Below are 13155 nucleotides of genomic sequence, written 5' to 3'. Positions count from 1 at the left end.
ATGTACACACTGTGCCAGTAGTGACAGATATACATGAGTACACACTGTCCGGCTAGTGACAGATATGCCGTTAATGACAGATATACATAAGTACACACTGTTCCATTAGTTACAGATATACATAAGTACACACTGTTCCAGTGGTGACAGATATACATAAGCACGCACTGTTCCACTAATGGCAGATATACACAAGTACACACTATTCGTCTAGTGACAAACATACATAAGTACAAACTGTTCCATTAGTAACAGATATACATAAGTACACACTGTTCCATTAGTTACAGATATACATAAACACACACTGTTCCAGTAGTGACAGATATACATAAGCACGCATTTTTACACTAGTTATAAATATATATAAGCACATACTGTACTACTAGTAACAGAGATACTTAAGCACGAACTCTTCCACTAGTAACAGAGATACATAAGCACGCGTTGTTCCGCAAATTACAGAGTTACATAAGTACACACTGTTCCACTAGTGACTGATATACATAAGTACATGTACACACTATGCCAGTAGTGACAGATATACATCAGCACGCACTGTTCCGCAAATCGCAGAGTTATATAAGTACACACTGTTCAACTAGCGATAAATACGTATAAGCACACACTGCACTGCTAGTGACAAAGATACATAAACACGAACTATTTGACTAGTGATAGAGATACATAAGCACGCACTGACAGGGGCCTCCGTGGCTCAGTTGATTAACGCTCTAGCGCAGCGTAATGACACAGGAGCTACTCACCAGTGCGGTCGCTGTGAGTTCAAGTCCAGCTCATGCTCTCCGGTAGTACGTGGGAAGGTCTTCTGGCAATCTGCGGATGGTTGCGGTTTTCCCCCCGAGCTCTGTCCGGTTTCCTTCCACCACAATGCTGGCCGTCGTCGTATAAGTGAAATATTCTTGAGTACGGCGTAAAACACCAATCAAATAAATAAATAAATAAACACGCATTGTTCCACTAATGACAGTGACACATAAGTACGCACTGTTCCACTAGTGACTAGTGACTTTCCCGCGAATGATAGATGTACATAAGTCCGCATTGTTATGCTTGTAGCTCTATCAAGGGACGACCAGTTTTGACAGTGTTCGCAATGGTGCCGCCATTCTGTTTGGACTGGCTCCTCTAGCTCATGGGTCAATAAAATATCTATCATTTATGAAGTAAATAACGTTTCATTCCATTACTAGCATTGATTAGGTGCCATTCAGATGATCGACCCAACCTTCCCAAGACTGTGTTCAGCTTCGAAAGCCTCCAGAGAAACAAAAGATTTTACTCCAAGAGAGCATTGATTTTATTTTTGTAGCCGAACACCTGGAGAAAATAGACGAAGAAAGTTTCTCATTTAAGCCTAAGTTCTAAGATCATATCGGGAAATGCTTTTGAAAGTTACTTTGTGGTGGTATTGACAAGTGCATAAGAATATTGACTTGCCGGACCTGTCAAACAAACGTATCGTTAAACAAACGTATCATTAGCTCTCTGAGACTGCTTCAGCACTGGGTCTTAATTAAAGCTTGTTCGCTAGACCTCCAATGCCGACAAGACCAGCCTCACTATACTGTATGTGAGCGAAATCATGAAAGGGCCCAGGATAAGTTTTTCTGTATGGATAGATTATCTGGGAATATGAAATAAAAGTTAAAGTGTGACAATCTCCATAATTTGGTAATCTCATCAATACATGAGCGGGCCGATTTCGAAAGACAAACTTAAACTAGGCTCTGAGGGAGATTGCTCATGGTCATTTTTCGAAACGTTATGCAGTTAAAGTTTTATGATAACTGTGATATCGCAAATGCGCATTCTAACATAAAAAGGACGTACAACATGCTGTTGCGTAGAAATTGCATCTCCAGCATACATGGACATGCCTTTGACCAAGGCGAAGTCGAAATCGAGGCGTATATATGACTTCAGTCACTGATAGGAACTTTGAGCTATTTAATATGCTGCTGGATATCATATCGGAAGAAACAGATGTAGCTCGAGTAGCTGAGATCTGTAACAGTGGGCACATTTCTATTTCCCGAGTATATACCGGAAATTTTACTGTAAAAGTAAATACCCTGTTTCTGTTTAACACGCGTCTGGATGAATGAAAGGCGTGGACTGCTGAAGCCGATGTATTTCACTAAGTTTTATTGTCAAAAAAAAGATAAAAAAGGATAACAAAGACCTGTTGATTTTGTACTTTCCAGAAGCATTATCAAAATGCAGAGATCCTTTACATACATCGAAATATAGAGAGCTTTATGTTCCATGAGTTGATGACCTTACTTTGGTTGAGCACAAAGTGGAGATTATAAGCTGCTCTTGACGGTTTTGCGTGGAACGTCGAAAAGAATAGGATATGATATATGAGTGGAAAATACGTAGTTTAAAATTAAACTTAGAAATTAGAGCTGTTTCCAGAGAATTTTTGTAGAAAAATTTAATTGAGTAGTTTTCATCTGTTTGTTCAGAATTTTGCATCTTTTTAACGTACATATATCTTTGAAATGTATAAGCAACATTACATCTTAGTATGTACGGGATTTCAAGAAAGCTGCGCTTTTTGCCCTCATGAGCAATTTTAAAAAGAAACAGTAAATACATGCAGTATTCTTTTTACACCGGTATGAAAATTTAAATAGACGGATTGTACAACTTTTTTTAAAGCATAGTGATGACTGACTATACGTGGTCCTCCTACTGCGTCCACAACAAGATAGGTCTTTACAATAAAAACCAGACACGCTTCTTACACTGACAGACTGATAGCGATGTCAACACTTTCTGACAGTACCGGTAATGCTATGGTGATTAAAAAACTTTCCTCTGTCCTTAAATCACACGGAACTGAAATACAGTTGAAATTACCGCATTCTTTCTTCTTTTCATATTTACCTTTTCCTAAAACTGACCACAGTAAAAGGCATTGACAATTAACAATTTGTTCTACCACGTATTATGACACGTGTTCAATTTCAATACGATAAGCGATATATTGGAGCCATACACCATATACAAACTTGGTGATTGGCAAATTATTGTAAACCCTCATGTGATCATAGGCTGTTTATCAAACCCGAACGATTGATTAAAAAAGTTTGGAATGGACTGAAACGTCCTACCAAAAGTGATTCAAAGCTGTTCTAGATGACCTCCACAGAAGATGGCCAATGTTCAACAATTAGTTTCATTCCCATTTTAAGTCTCAGGTGTGCTTATCACAATTATTTCTGAAAGCATAGACATGCTGCGGACTTCATGCGAAGGCAGTTACATGATATGTGACACTTCCTTTGAAGTTACATTCACCTTCTACACTAACCGTCACTATTCACAAAAAATAAATCTTCTTCTTTGTTAATCGATTTTCACACCTTTACTCTGGCACTGTTTATAGGGACTGATCACATTTTACAATTTGTTCTCCATTCTTTGAATGTGTGTTCTTTTCCCGCTATTGTGTAATAATCGTTACAGTCGTGATGTGATTGGCTAATAAATTTCAGGATAATGGTGTAATATCCAGTCCGGATCGGTCTTCACGGCGCTGACGTCCATTGGTGTACAGTTCATCACGTGACAATTGGGCGTTGTCCCTGACAGCACACGTGCGACGTTGAAGGCGAGCGCTACGCCGGACTGGAGATATCTGGCTGCACACTCCACCGGAGACGTGACAGTATAGGATTCAAGCTGACAGCTCGCATCATCAAGGCGCTTCCCATACATAATTTCTAAACCTTGTGAGGACCTGTGATAAAGGGCTGACAAGAGAAAAAGACAAGTCTTGGCAACAGATGTGCTGTTAAAACAATTCAAAACTAAAAAGTAGAATGCAAAAGCATAGATAATCCGAAAAAACGTTGACGTTTCAGTATTTCGGCCAAATTGTATTTGTCATCTTCACTATACGTTAAAAGTCACATAATTAGCTGGTATGTATACCCAGTTTAGTTATGTAAACAAACAATAGACGGCTTAGCAGATTTAGAAACCGGCAGGATAATTAAATGCCAAAACTACACATCCCTCGACGAAAGAAGCAATGCGGTTTACCGGTTTGACTGTCCCGATTGCAATCCCTCTTACATTGGAAAAGATGAACTGCCTTCTACCTTGCTCCAAAGAGCACCCATTCTCACAAGTTTGTATTTTTGTGAATCATTCCAAGAGTACATAGATCTACTGGACCTCCCTGACTGAGTAATAAGGCTGTGAGTCCTCTTTATGCAGCCATTCTCCTGAATGCCAGGGTTATTGACACCTCGGACAACTGGAATGTACTTTCACTTAGGGAGGAACTAACCATCCAACGAAATAACCGCCTTCTAAACAACCACAATATTTTTTCTCTTCGTTAATATTTAGGACATTGACAAAATATAAGTGTTAAGCTTTGTTTCCCTTTTTTACTTAAGTTAATTTGCTGACATTATACTTGCCATAGACATTTGTATTTTATCCTCTACTCATTGCATTGATACTACTGTACTTATCTCCAGGTTGTCTGAATTGTGTATTTCCATTCGCTGTGTGTCGTTAGGTTGCTTTTACAGTACATTTATATTTACTAGCCTAATCCTCTAATCCCATTAGTATACCCTGTTACCAGTTTTTTTTTTGCCTCATTTCGATGAAAGACTGTTAATTCTAACCACCATATAGTTTGTCAGTGTCTACAGAATACCTGTTACTGTCAGCGGGGCCTCCGTGGCTCAGATGGTTAGCGCGCTAGCACAGCGTAATGACCCAGAAGCCTCTCACCAATGCGGTCGCTGTGAGTTCAAGTCATGATGGCTTCCTCTCCGGTCGTAAGTGGGAAGGTTGGCAGCAACCTGCGGATGGTCTTGGGTTTCCCCCTGTTTTCTTCCACCATAATGCTGGCCGCCGTCGTATAAGTGAAATATTTCTTGAGTACGGCGTAAAACACCAATCAAATAAATAAATATGTTACTGTCACCCACCCCCCACACCCCCTCTTCCCCAACTTAACAGCCCCCTATACCTATCGCTCTTGTTCACTGACTACATCCACTAAATCATTCATCAATCTAAATCTGCTATTGTTTGTTTGCATAACTAAACTGTGTATACATACCACCTCATTTTGTGACTTTTGACGTATTCTGAAGATGACAAATAAAATTTTGTCGAAATTCAGAAATGCCAAACATGCCACTTCCCGGGGTTTTCGGATTATCTATGGTTCTGTATTATGCTAAGCTTATTGGTGGATCAACACACTAAAAAATAGACAGTTGTAAGAGTCAGTTCAAATGGAGGTTCAAATCTACCTCAATGATACATCCCAAATGCATGGACAAGATTTAACATAACACCTGTAATATAGGCAACGTAACGGAGACATAAAATTGGTCGAAACGACAGCTTTTTCGTTGCAGCAAGTTAAGTATAGGACTGAACCAACAGTAGAATAGTCACAGGTTGAAAATTATCGTCAAAGATTCGTTTTTCAGTTTACAAAATTTTTAATTTTTGCATAAAAGTATGATTCCATGAATCAGAATTACATTTTGCAAACAGTTTCCTAATATCTGCGTGAAAACTCCCAAAAGGATTTGACTTCAGACGTCATATACATGAATTTGCACAGATAGGATTAATGGTACTGAGATGATATTTCGTAGTCAATTGACGTTTCATTAGGCAAGTGGTGTTTGTTTGTTATTTTGGGGAAAATCTTTATAAATGAATACAATTTCACGCGTCTATATAAAAGTTGGTTCTGACTCGGTGCTTAGCATGGTTTAAAAGCTAACACCCTGCAGCGCCCATTTTAGCCTAATAAAAATCTTCAAATCAATCGAAAGAAGAGATCTATTGTTAGGCTTCCACATACCCTTTTCACAAACGAAAGCGTCGGTTTTGGTGTTGGTGCAGGCTTGATCTTTCCACAGGCCCGATTTTGCCAACAGGCACACACAGTTTTCAGGAATAGGAGATCGTCCTCCATTATCGGGGTCGGGAACTGGGGAAAACAGGCCATTACCATTTTATTGTTACTTCAGCTCAGATAATTTTTGTGAATGGTGTATCAAGCCTCTCGACTAATGAGAAAAGAGAAAAATTTCACTTACACGTCAGCTTTCAACCTTTGCCACCACACTTTGCCACCACACTTTGCCACCACACTTTGCTACTACACTTTGCTACTACACTTTTCCAGCGCACTTTGCCACCACACTTTGCCACCACACTTTGCCATGTAGCTGACTTACTTGATTAAGAGCTGGATTTGAGAGAGCGACGTAATGTGGCGAGATGAATGTTTTAGACAATCCTTGCCAGGGTAACTATGACCTGACTTTCCTGGTTAAGAGCTGGATTTGAGAGAGCGACGTAATGTGGCGAGACGAATGTTTTAGACAATCCTTGCCAGGGTAACTATGACCTGACTTTCCTGGTTAAGAGCTGGATTTGAGAGAGCGACGTAATGTGGCGAGACGAATGTTTTAGACAGTCCTTGCCAGGGTAACTATGACCTGACTTTCCTGGTTAAGAGCTGGATTTGAGAGAGCGACGTAATGTGACGAGACGAATGTTTTAGACAATCCTTGCCAGGGTAACTATGACCTGACTTTCCTGGTTAAGAGCTGGATTTGAGAGAGCGACGTAATGTGGCGAGACGAATGTTTTAGACAATCCTTGCCAGGGTAACTATGACCTGACGTTCCTTGATAAGAGCTGGATTTGAGAGAGCGACGTAATGTGGCGAGACGAATGTTTAAGACAATCCTTGCCAGGGTAACTATGACCTGACTTTCCTGGATAAGAGCTGGATTTGAGAGAGCGACGTAATGTGGCGAGACGAATGTTTTAGACAATCCTTGCCAGGGTAACTATGACCTGACTTTCCTTGATAAGAGCTGGATTTGAGAGAGCGACGTAATGTGACGAGACGAATGTTTTAGACAATCCTTGCCAGGGTAACTATGACCTGACTTTCCTGGATAAGAGCTGGATTTGAGAGAGCGACGTAATGTGACGAGACGAATGTTTTAGACAATCCTTGCCAGGGTAACTATGACCTGAATTTCCTGGATAAGAGCTGGATTTGAGAGAGCGACGTAATGTGGCGAGACGAATGTTTTAGACAATCCTTGCCAGGGTGACTATGACCTGACTTTCCTGGATAAGAGCTGGATTTGAGAGAGTGACGTAATGTGGCGAGAGGAATGTTTTAGACAATCCTTGCCAGGGTAACTATGACCTGACTTTCCTGGTTAAGAGCTAGATTTGAGAGAGCGACGTAATGTGGCGTGACGAATATTTTAGACAATCCTTGCTAGGGTAACCATTGCTTACTCAGACAATTAATTGTCTATATGTACAAGCTGTGAATGCAGAAAGTACAGAAGAGTGTGGTATGGCAGTGCCATCAAAACACTTTCTAGATTTTAGACCACAATATTTCTGTAAAAAATTTTTTTATCAGGACATTACCCCTAGATGCCGGAAAGGTTGAATTTTGTGACATGAAGTGTGTTTTTAGGTGCACTGGACAAGTAGGGCATTGCGCCCTGATGTGACAGCAGTGTGTATGTTCTAACTTGGTAGATGAGAAAAGCAGGGTATACAGTTATGGTGGTGGCCGGTGTGTACATGCTCTGACCTCCTGCTGTTATTGTGGCGGGAGTATGTATGCTGTGACCTACAACTATCGTCATAGCGAGAGTTTGTATGTTTTGACCTACAACTATTGTGGTGGCGGGAGTGTATATGCTGTGACTTACAACTATTGTGGTGGCGGGAGTGTGCATGCTGTGGCATACAACTATTGTGGTGGCGGGAGTGTGTATGCTATGACTTACAACTATAGTGGTGGCGGGGGTATGTATACTGTGACCTACAGCTGTTGTGGTGGCGGGAGAGTATATGCTGTGACCTACAGCTGTTGTGGTGGCGAGAGTGTGCATGCTGTGACTTACAGCTATTGTGGTGGCGGGAGTGTGTATGTTGTGACTTACAGCTGTTGTGGTGGCGGGAGTGTATATGTTGTGACCTACAGCTGCTGTATTGGCGGGAGTGTATATGCTGTGACTTACAGCTATTGTGGTGGCGGGAGTGTGTATGCCGTGACTTACAGCTGTTGTATTGGCGGGAGTGTATATGCTGTGACCTACAGCTGTTGTGGTGGCGGGAGTGTATATGCTGTGACTTACATCTGTTGTGGTGGCGGGAGTGTGTATGCTGTGACCTACAGCTGTTGTGGTGGCGAGAGTGTGTATGCCGAGACTTACAGCTATTGTGGTGGCTGGAGTGTGTATGCCGTGGCTTACAGCTGTTGTGGTGGCGGGAGTGTATATGTTGTGACCTACAGCTGTTGTATTGGCCGGAGTGTTTATGCTGTGACCTACAGCTGTTGTATTGGCGGGAGTGTATATGCTGTGACCTACAGCTGCTGTGGTGGCGGGAGTGTATATGCTGTGACCTACAGCTGCTGTATTGGCGGGAGTGTATATGCTGTGACCTACAGCTATTGTGGTGGCGGGAGTGTTTATGCTGTGACCTACAGCTATTGTGGTGTCGGGAGTGTGTATGCTGTGACTTACAGCTATTGTGGTGGCGGGAGTGTGTATGCTGTGACATATAGCTAATCGAGGTATGGAAACCGTTATCCTCACACTCAAAGAAGTTATCAAAAACTTTGGTTTTAACTTATTGTAGCTTTCATCAGTTGTAAAATCTTACAACAACAAATCTCTAGTTTTAAGGCTGTATTAAATATTTATGGACGTATGTTTTGGAAATGATATGAAGTGATTTAGATCTATCGAAGGAGGGCCTCCTAGTGAGACCTTTTTCGACCTCACGTGTTAAGAGTCGATAAGAACGCTTTACATCAATGAGCTAGCGAGAAGACTTAATTGTGTGGTATGTGTGGTAATTACGATGCAGGACTATAGCGGAAAACGCTACTCAATATCACAGTAGAGACAAACTGAACAAAAACTTACCTTTAAAGTTTTCGTAAGGAATCTGTTCTCTCCGTAATGTCTGGAATTCTCCTTCAGACCAAAAGTCAGTTATTCCCATGAAACAGCGAGATAACTGCTTGGAATTCTGTGGGAAGAAATCAAAGTTCAACATGCCTCGACAAAGGAAGGTTACTTAAATGACCATAGCGCCGTTTTACGAGATTCAATATTGAGCCATGACGCAGCCTAACATTCTACATTTTACTAATATAATGAGATATATCTGAAGTAAAAGATTGTAAAAGTAGTCAAGAGTTCGTGCAGTCTGGGGGCCTCCGTGGCTCACAGGGGGCCTCCGTGGCTCAGTCGGTTAGCGCGCTAGCGCAGCGTAGTGACCCAGAAGCTGCTCACCAACGCGGTCGCTGTGAGTTCAAGACCAGCTTATGCTGGCTTCATCTCCGGCCGTACGTGGGAAGGTCTCCCAGCAACCTGCGGATGGTCGTGGGTTTCCCCCGGGCTGTGCCCGGTTTCCTCCCACCATAATGCTGGCCGCCGTCGTATAAGTGAAATATTCTTGAGTACGGCGTAAAACAACAATCAAAAAAAAAAAAAAATCGTACAGTCTGAGGTATAAATATTTCTGTCAGTTTGGGGATTGTCCTGTAAATGATAACCGTTCATACGGTCTGAGATATGACTCATTCTGTCAGTTTGTGGATTGTCCTGTAAATTATAACTGTTCATGCAGTCTGAGATATGACTCATTCTTTGACTTTGGGGATTGTCCAGTTATGAATAGCCATTTGTACAGTCTGACATATGACGTTATGCCAGTTTGGGGACTGTCATGTACGTGATAGCTATTAGGGCAGTTCAAGAAATGACTAGTTCTGTCAGTTTGGGAATTGTCCAGTTATGAATAGGCATTCGCACAGTCTGAGATATGACGTTCTGTCAGTTTGGGGACTGTCCTGGTAATGATACCTGCTCTTAACATCTGAGGTATAACTAGTACTGCCAGTTTGGGATTGTCCTGTAAACGATAGCTGGTCCTGCAGTCTGAGATATGACTAGTTTTGTCAGTTTGGGGATTGTCCTGTAAACGATAGCTGGTCCTGCAGTCTGAGATATGACTAGTTTTGTCAGTTTGGGGATTGTCCTGTAAACGATAGCTGTTCGTAGAGTCTGAGATATGACTAGTTCTGTCAGTCTTGGGATTGTCCTGTGAATGATAGCTATTCTAGAGCTATCTACGATCTACGAGCTGTCTAAGATATGACTAGTTCTGTCATTTTGGGTATTGTCCTGTTATGAATAGCTATTCGTACAGTCTGAGATATGACTAGTTCTGTCATTTTGGGTATTGTCCTGTTATGAATAGCTATTCGTACAGTCTGAGATATGACTAGTTCTGTCAGTCTGGGTATTGTCCTGTTATGAATAACTATTCGTACAGTCTGCGATATGACTAGTTCTGTCAGTTTGGGGATTGTCCAGTTATGAATAGCTATTCGTACAGTCTGAGATATGACTAGTTCTGTCAGTCTGGGTATTGTCCTGTTATGAATAACTATTCGTACAGTCTGAGATATGACTAGTTCTGTCAGTCTGGGTATTGTCCTGTTATGAATAACTATTCGTACAGTCTGCGATATGACTAGTTCTGTCAGTTTGGGGATTGTCCTGTTATGAATAGCTATTCGTACAGTCTGAGATATGACTAGATCTGCCAGTTTGTGTATTGTCCTGTTATGAATAGCCATTCGTACAGTCTGAGATATGACTAGATCTGCCATTTTGCGGATTGTCAAGTTATGAATAGGCATGCGTACAGTCTGAGATATGACTAGATCTGCCAGTTTGTGTATTGTCCTGTTATGAATAGCTATTCGCACGGTCTGAGATATGACTAGGGATGTCCAGTTATGAATAGGGATGCGTACAGTCTGAGATATGACTAGATCTGCCAGTTTGTGTATTGTCCTGTTATGAATAGCTATTCGCACGGTCTGAGATATGACTAGATCTGCCATTTTGCGGATTGTCCAGTTATGAATAGGCATGCGTACAGTCTGAGATATGACTAGATCTGCCAGTTTGTGTATTGTCCAGTTATGAATAGGCATACATACAGTCTGAGATATGACTAGATCTGCCATTTTGCGTATTGTCCAGTTATGAATAGGCATGCGTACAGTCTGAGATATGACTAGATCTGCCAGTTTGTGTATTGTCCTGTTATGAATAGCTATTCGCACGGTCTGAGATATGACTAGATCTGCCATTTTGCGGATTGTCCAGTTATGAATAGGCATGCATACAGTCTGAGATATGAGTAGTTCTCTCAGTTTGCGGATTGTCCTGTATAATACACTAATACACTATCAGTATTGTCTATAATATTATATTATATATTATTAATGTCTTTATATTGTCTAGAAACACTGTCAATACGCTCGAATATGCTTTACATACACTCTAATATTCTGCCAATACACCCTAAAACATTTAGAACATTATTTCTAATACTCTGCCAGTACACTCCACTACCAATGCACTCCAATACACTACCAATGCACTCTAATAAATGTACATTGTCTCTAATACACCGCCAATGCACTTTTATACACTTTTTCTCATACATCGTCCGTACACTATAATACACTGTCAATACACTCGAATACATTGTAAATACATTCTAATACACTCTAGCGCACTCTCCATACAGCATAATATACTCTCAATAAAATCTCAATGCACAGTAATACATTGCCTCTGTGCGACGTCAGTAACCTCTGATACTCAATCAGTCAATACGTTCTAAAACACTCTCACTAACATACTGCTCATGTATTTAATACAATATCTCTAATAAACTGCCGTTAGAATCGAATGCACTGTCTGTAACACAATGTTCTTCACGATAAGGCTGAAATATTGGCGATGTGATATAAGGCCATAATCGTTCATTCACCCTAATTCACTGACTTTCTTACATAAATATGTGAAGGTAGTCGCCGTGCAGACGAAGCCGTGTGGTCCATGAGTTTTGTATAAGACAAAAAGCCTGCTCACAGCTTTTTGCACATAAATATTTCACCGTAATGCAGGGGTCAACTACACAAAGTCATGTCAAACTTCAAACATGGTCACAATGCTTAATGTTCTGTACAGAAATCTGATATTTTCACACATTCAACTTAGATAACATTTATAAGGTGGCTACAAGTTTAATTTTCTAAATAGGCTATAAAAATCTGATTTCGAACACCGACTCAAGTAAGAAATGGAGTTGCGGAATCGGTCTTAGTTTTCTAAAATCAGTTATTTTTTTGTTCCTATTTTTTGTTCTTGTAAACCATGACGTCTTCATGACTTTAATGTTTTACCAAAGTGAGACAGGTAGTGTGTCAAACTACACATCAGCCGAGCTGACATTCTTCATTGATCTTAAATAATATTACCCACACAGACAAATTCTAATGTTGGTTGTACACTATGGTACTCACGTTTAATGCCACCTGAATAAAGTAGTTTTCCTCCGGGGTTTCCACTGTGACAACATGGGCTCCGCGAGAGCGACAGAACCGGATAGCGTTGTTCATACTTCCGACCAATCCTTGATCAGTATATATCCCATAACAGCTCCCCTTGTACTGCAGCCACCCACTGTCACACAAACCTGCTAACAAAACACCACGGGTTATATTTTGCAGTGCTGCGTCTCCTGATATTTCATCCGATAAATAGGCCTATCACGTGCTCAATGTTCCAAACCTAACAGAATGGGTTACATACCGTTTATTTTTCCAGGCGTGGAAACAGACCATCGTATACTAATCGTGAATCCTCGAAACAAACCACCCGATAAATAAGAAAAGTATATAAAGTAAGAAAAGAGAGCGTATTCATCAAAGAAGAGCCAATTTTTTTAATGGCACCACAAAGACGCCAGGATTGTTCTAATGCTGTAAGTTTATCCAGTATTCAGAAATGGGACGTATCAAAAAAAAAAGTATGTGATACGAGGATTTGATAGACTCAGTCTATCCTATACAATGACTTAATGTAATACCTTGTCGGAATTATTACACACAAATAAATGTTCGATGTAAATAAATTCACTGTTACACTATGAAGTGATAGTAGTAAAACATAACAATGTTGACGTTAGGATCGTTAGGTGAGGCAGTGT

At 40.8% G+C, this 13155-nt stretch overlaps 1 protein-coding gene across 1 annotated transcript; it reads right to left on the bottom strand.

Annotated features, from left to right (window-relative positions):
* Positions 1-3494: 3494 nt before the first annotated feature.
* LOC135472112 (uncharacterized) lies at positions 3495-12568 on the bottom strand. The gene is made up of 4 exons (XM_064751469.1): positions 12470-12568; positions 9000-9105; positions 5882-6010; positions 3495-3785 (listed from the first exon to the last, which is right to left on the bottom strand). Exons 1-4 carry the CDS (start codon positions 12563-12565, stop codon positions 3514-3516), a joined length of 603 nt encoding a protein of 200 aa, XP_064607539.1. The 5' UTR covers positions 12566-12568; the 3' UTR covers positions 3495-3513.
* Positions 12569-13155: the final 587 nt, after the last annotated feature.

Source organism: Liolophura sinensis, chromosome 8 (assembly GCF_032854445.1).
Source record: "Liolophura sinensis isolate JHLJ2023 chromosome 8, CUHK_Ljap_v2, whole genome shotgun sequence".
NCBI lineage: Eukaryota > Metazoa > Mollusca > Polyplacophora > Chitonida > Chitonidae > Liolophura > Liolophura sinensis.
This window is presented reverse-complemented; position numbering and strand designations above follow the sequence as displayed.

Bases quoted from the DNA above. Each gene is read 5' to 3' on its own strand.
- LOC135472112 (XM_064751469.1), bottom strand. From the start codon at position 12,565: ATGAACAACGCTATCCGGTTCTGTCGCTCTCGCGGAGCCCATGTTGTC. The intron at 6,011-8,999 runs GTAAGTTTTTGT...TGTTTTCCCCAG, and splicing joins TCCTTACGAAAACTTTAAAG to TTCCCGACCCCGATAATGGA. The intron at 3,786-5,881 runs GTATGTGGAAGC...TTCTCTTGTCAG, and splicing joins CGCTTTCGTTTGTGAAAAGG to CCCTTTATCACAGGTCCTCA.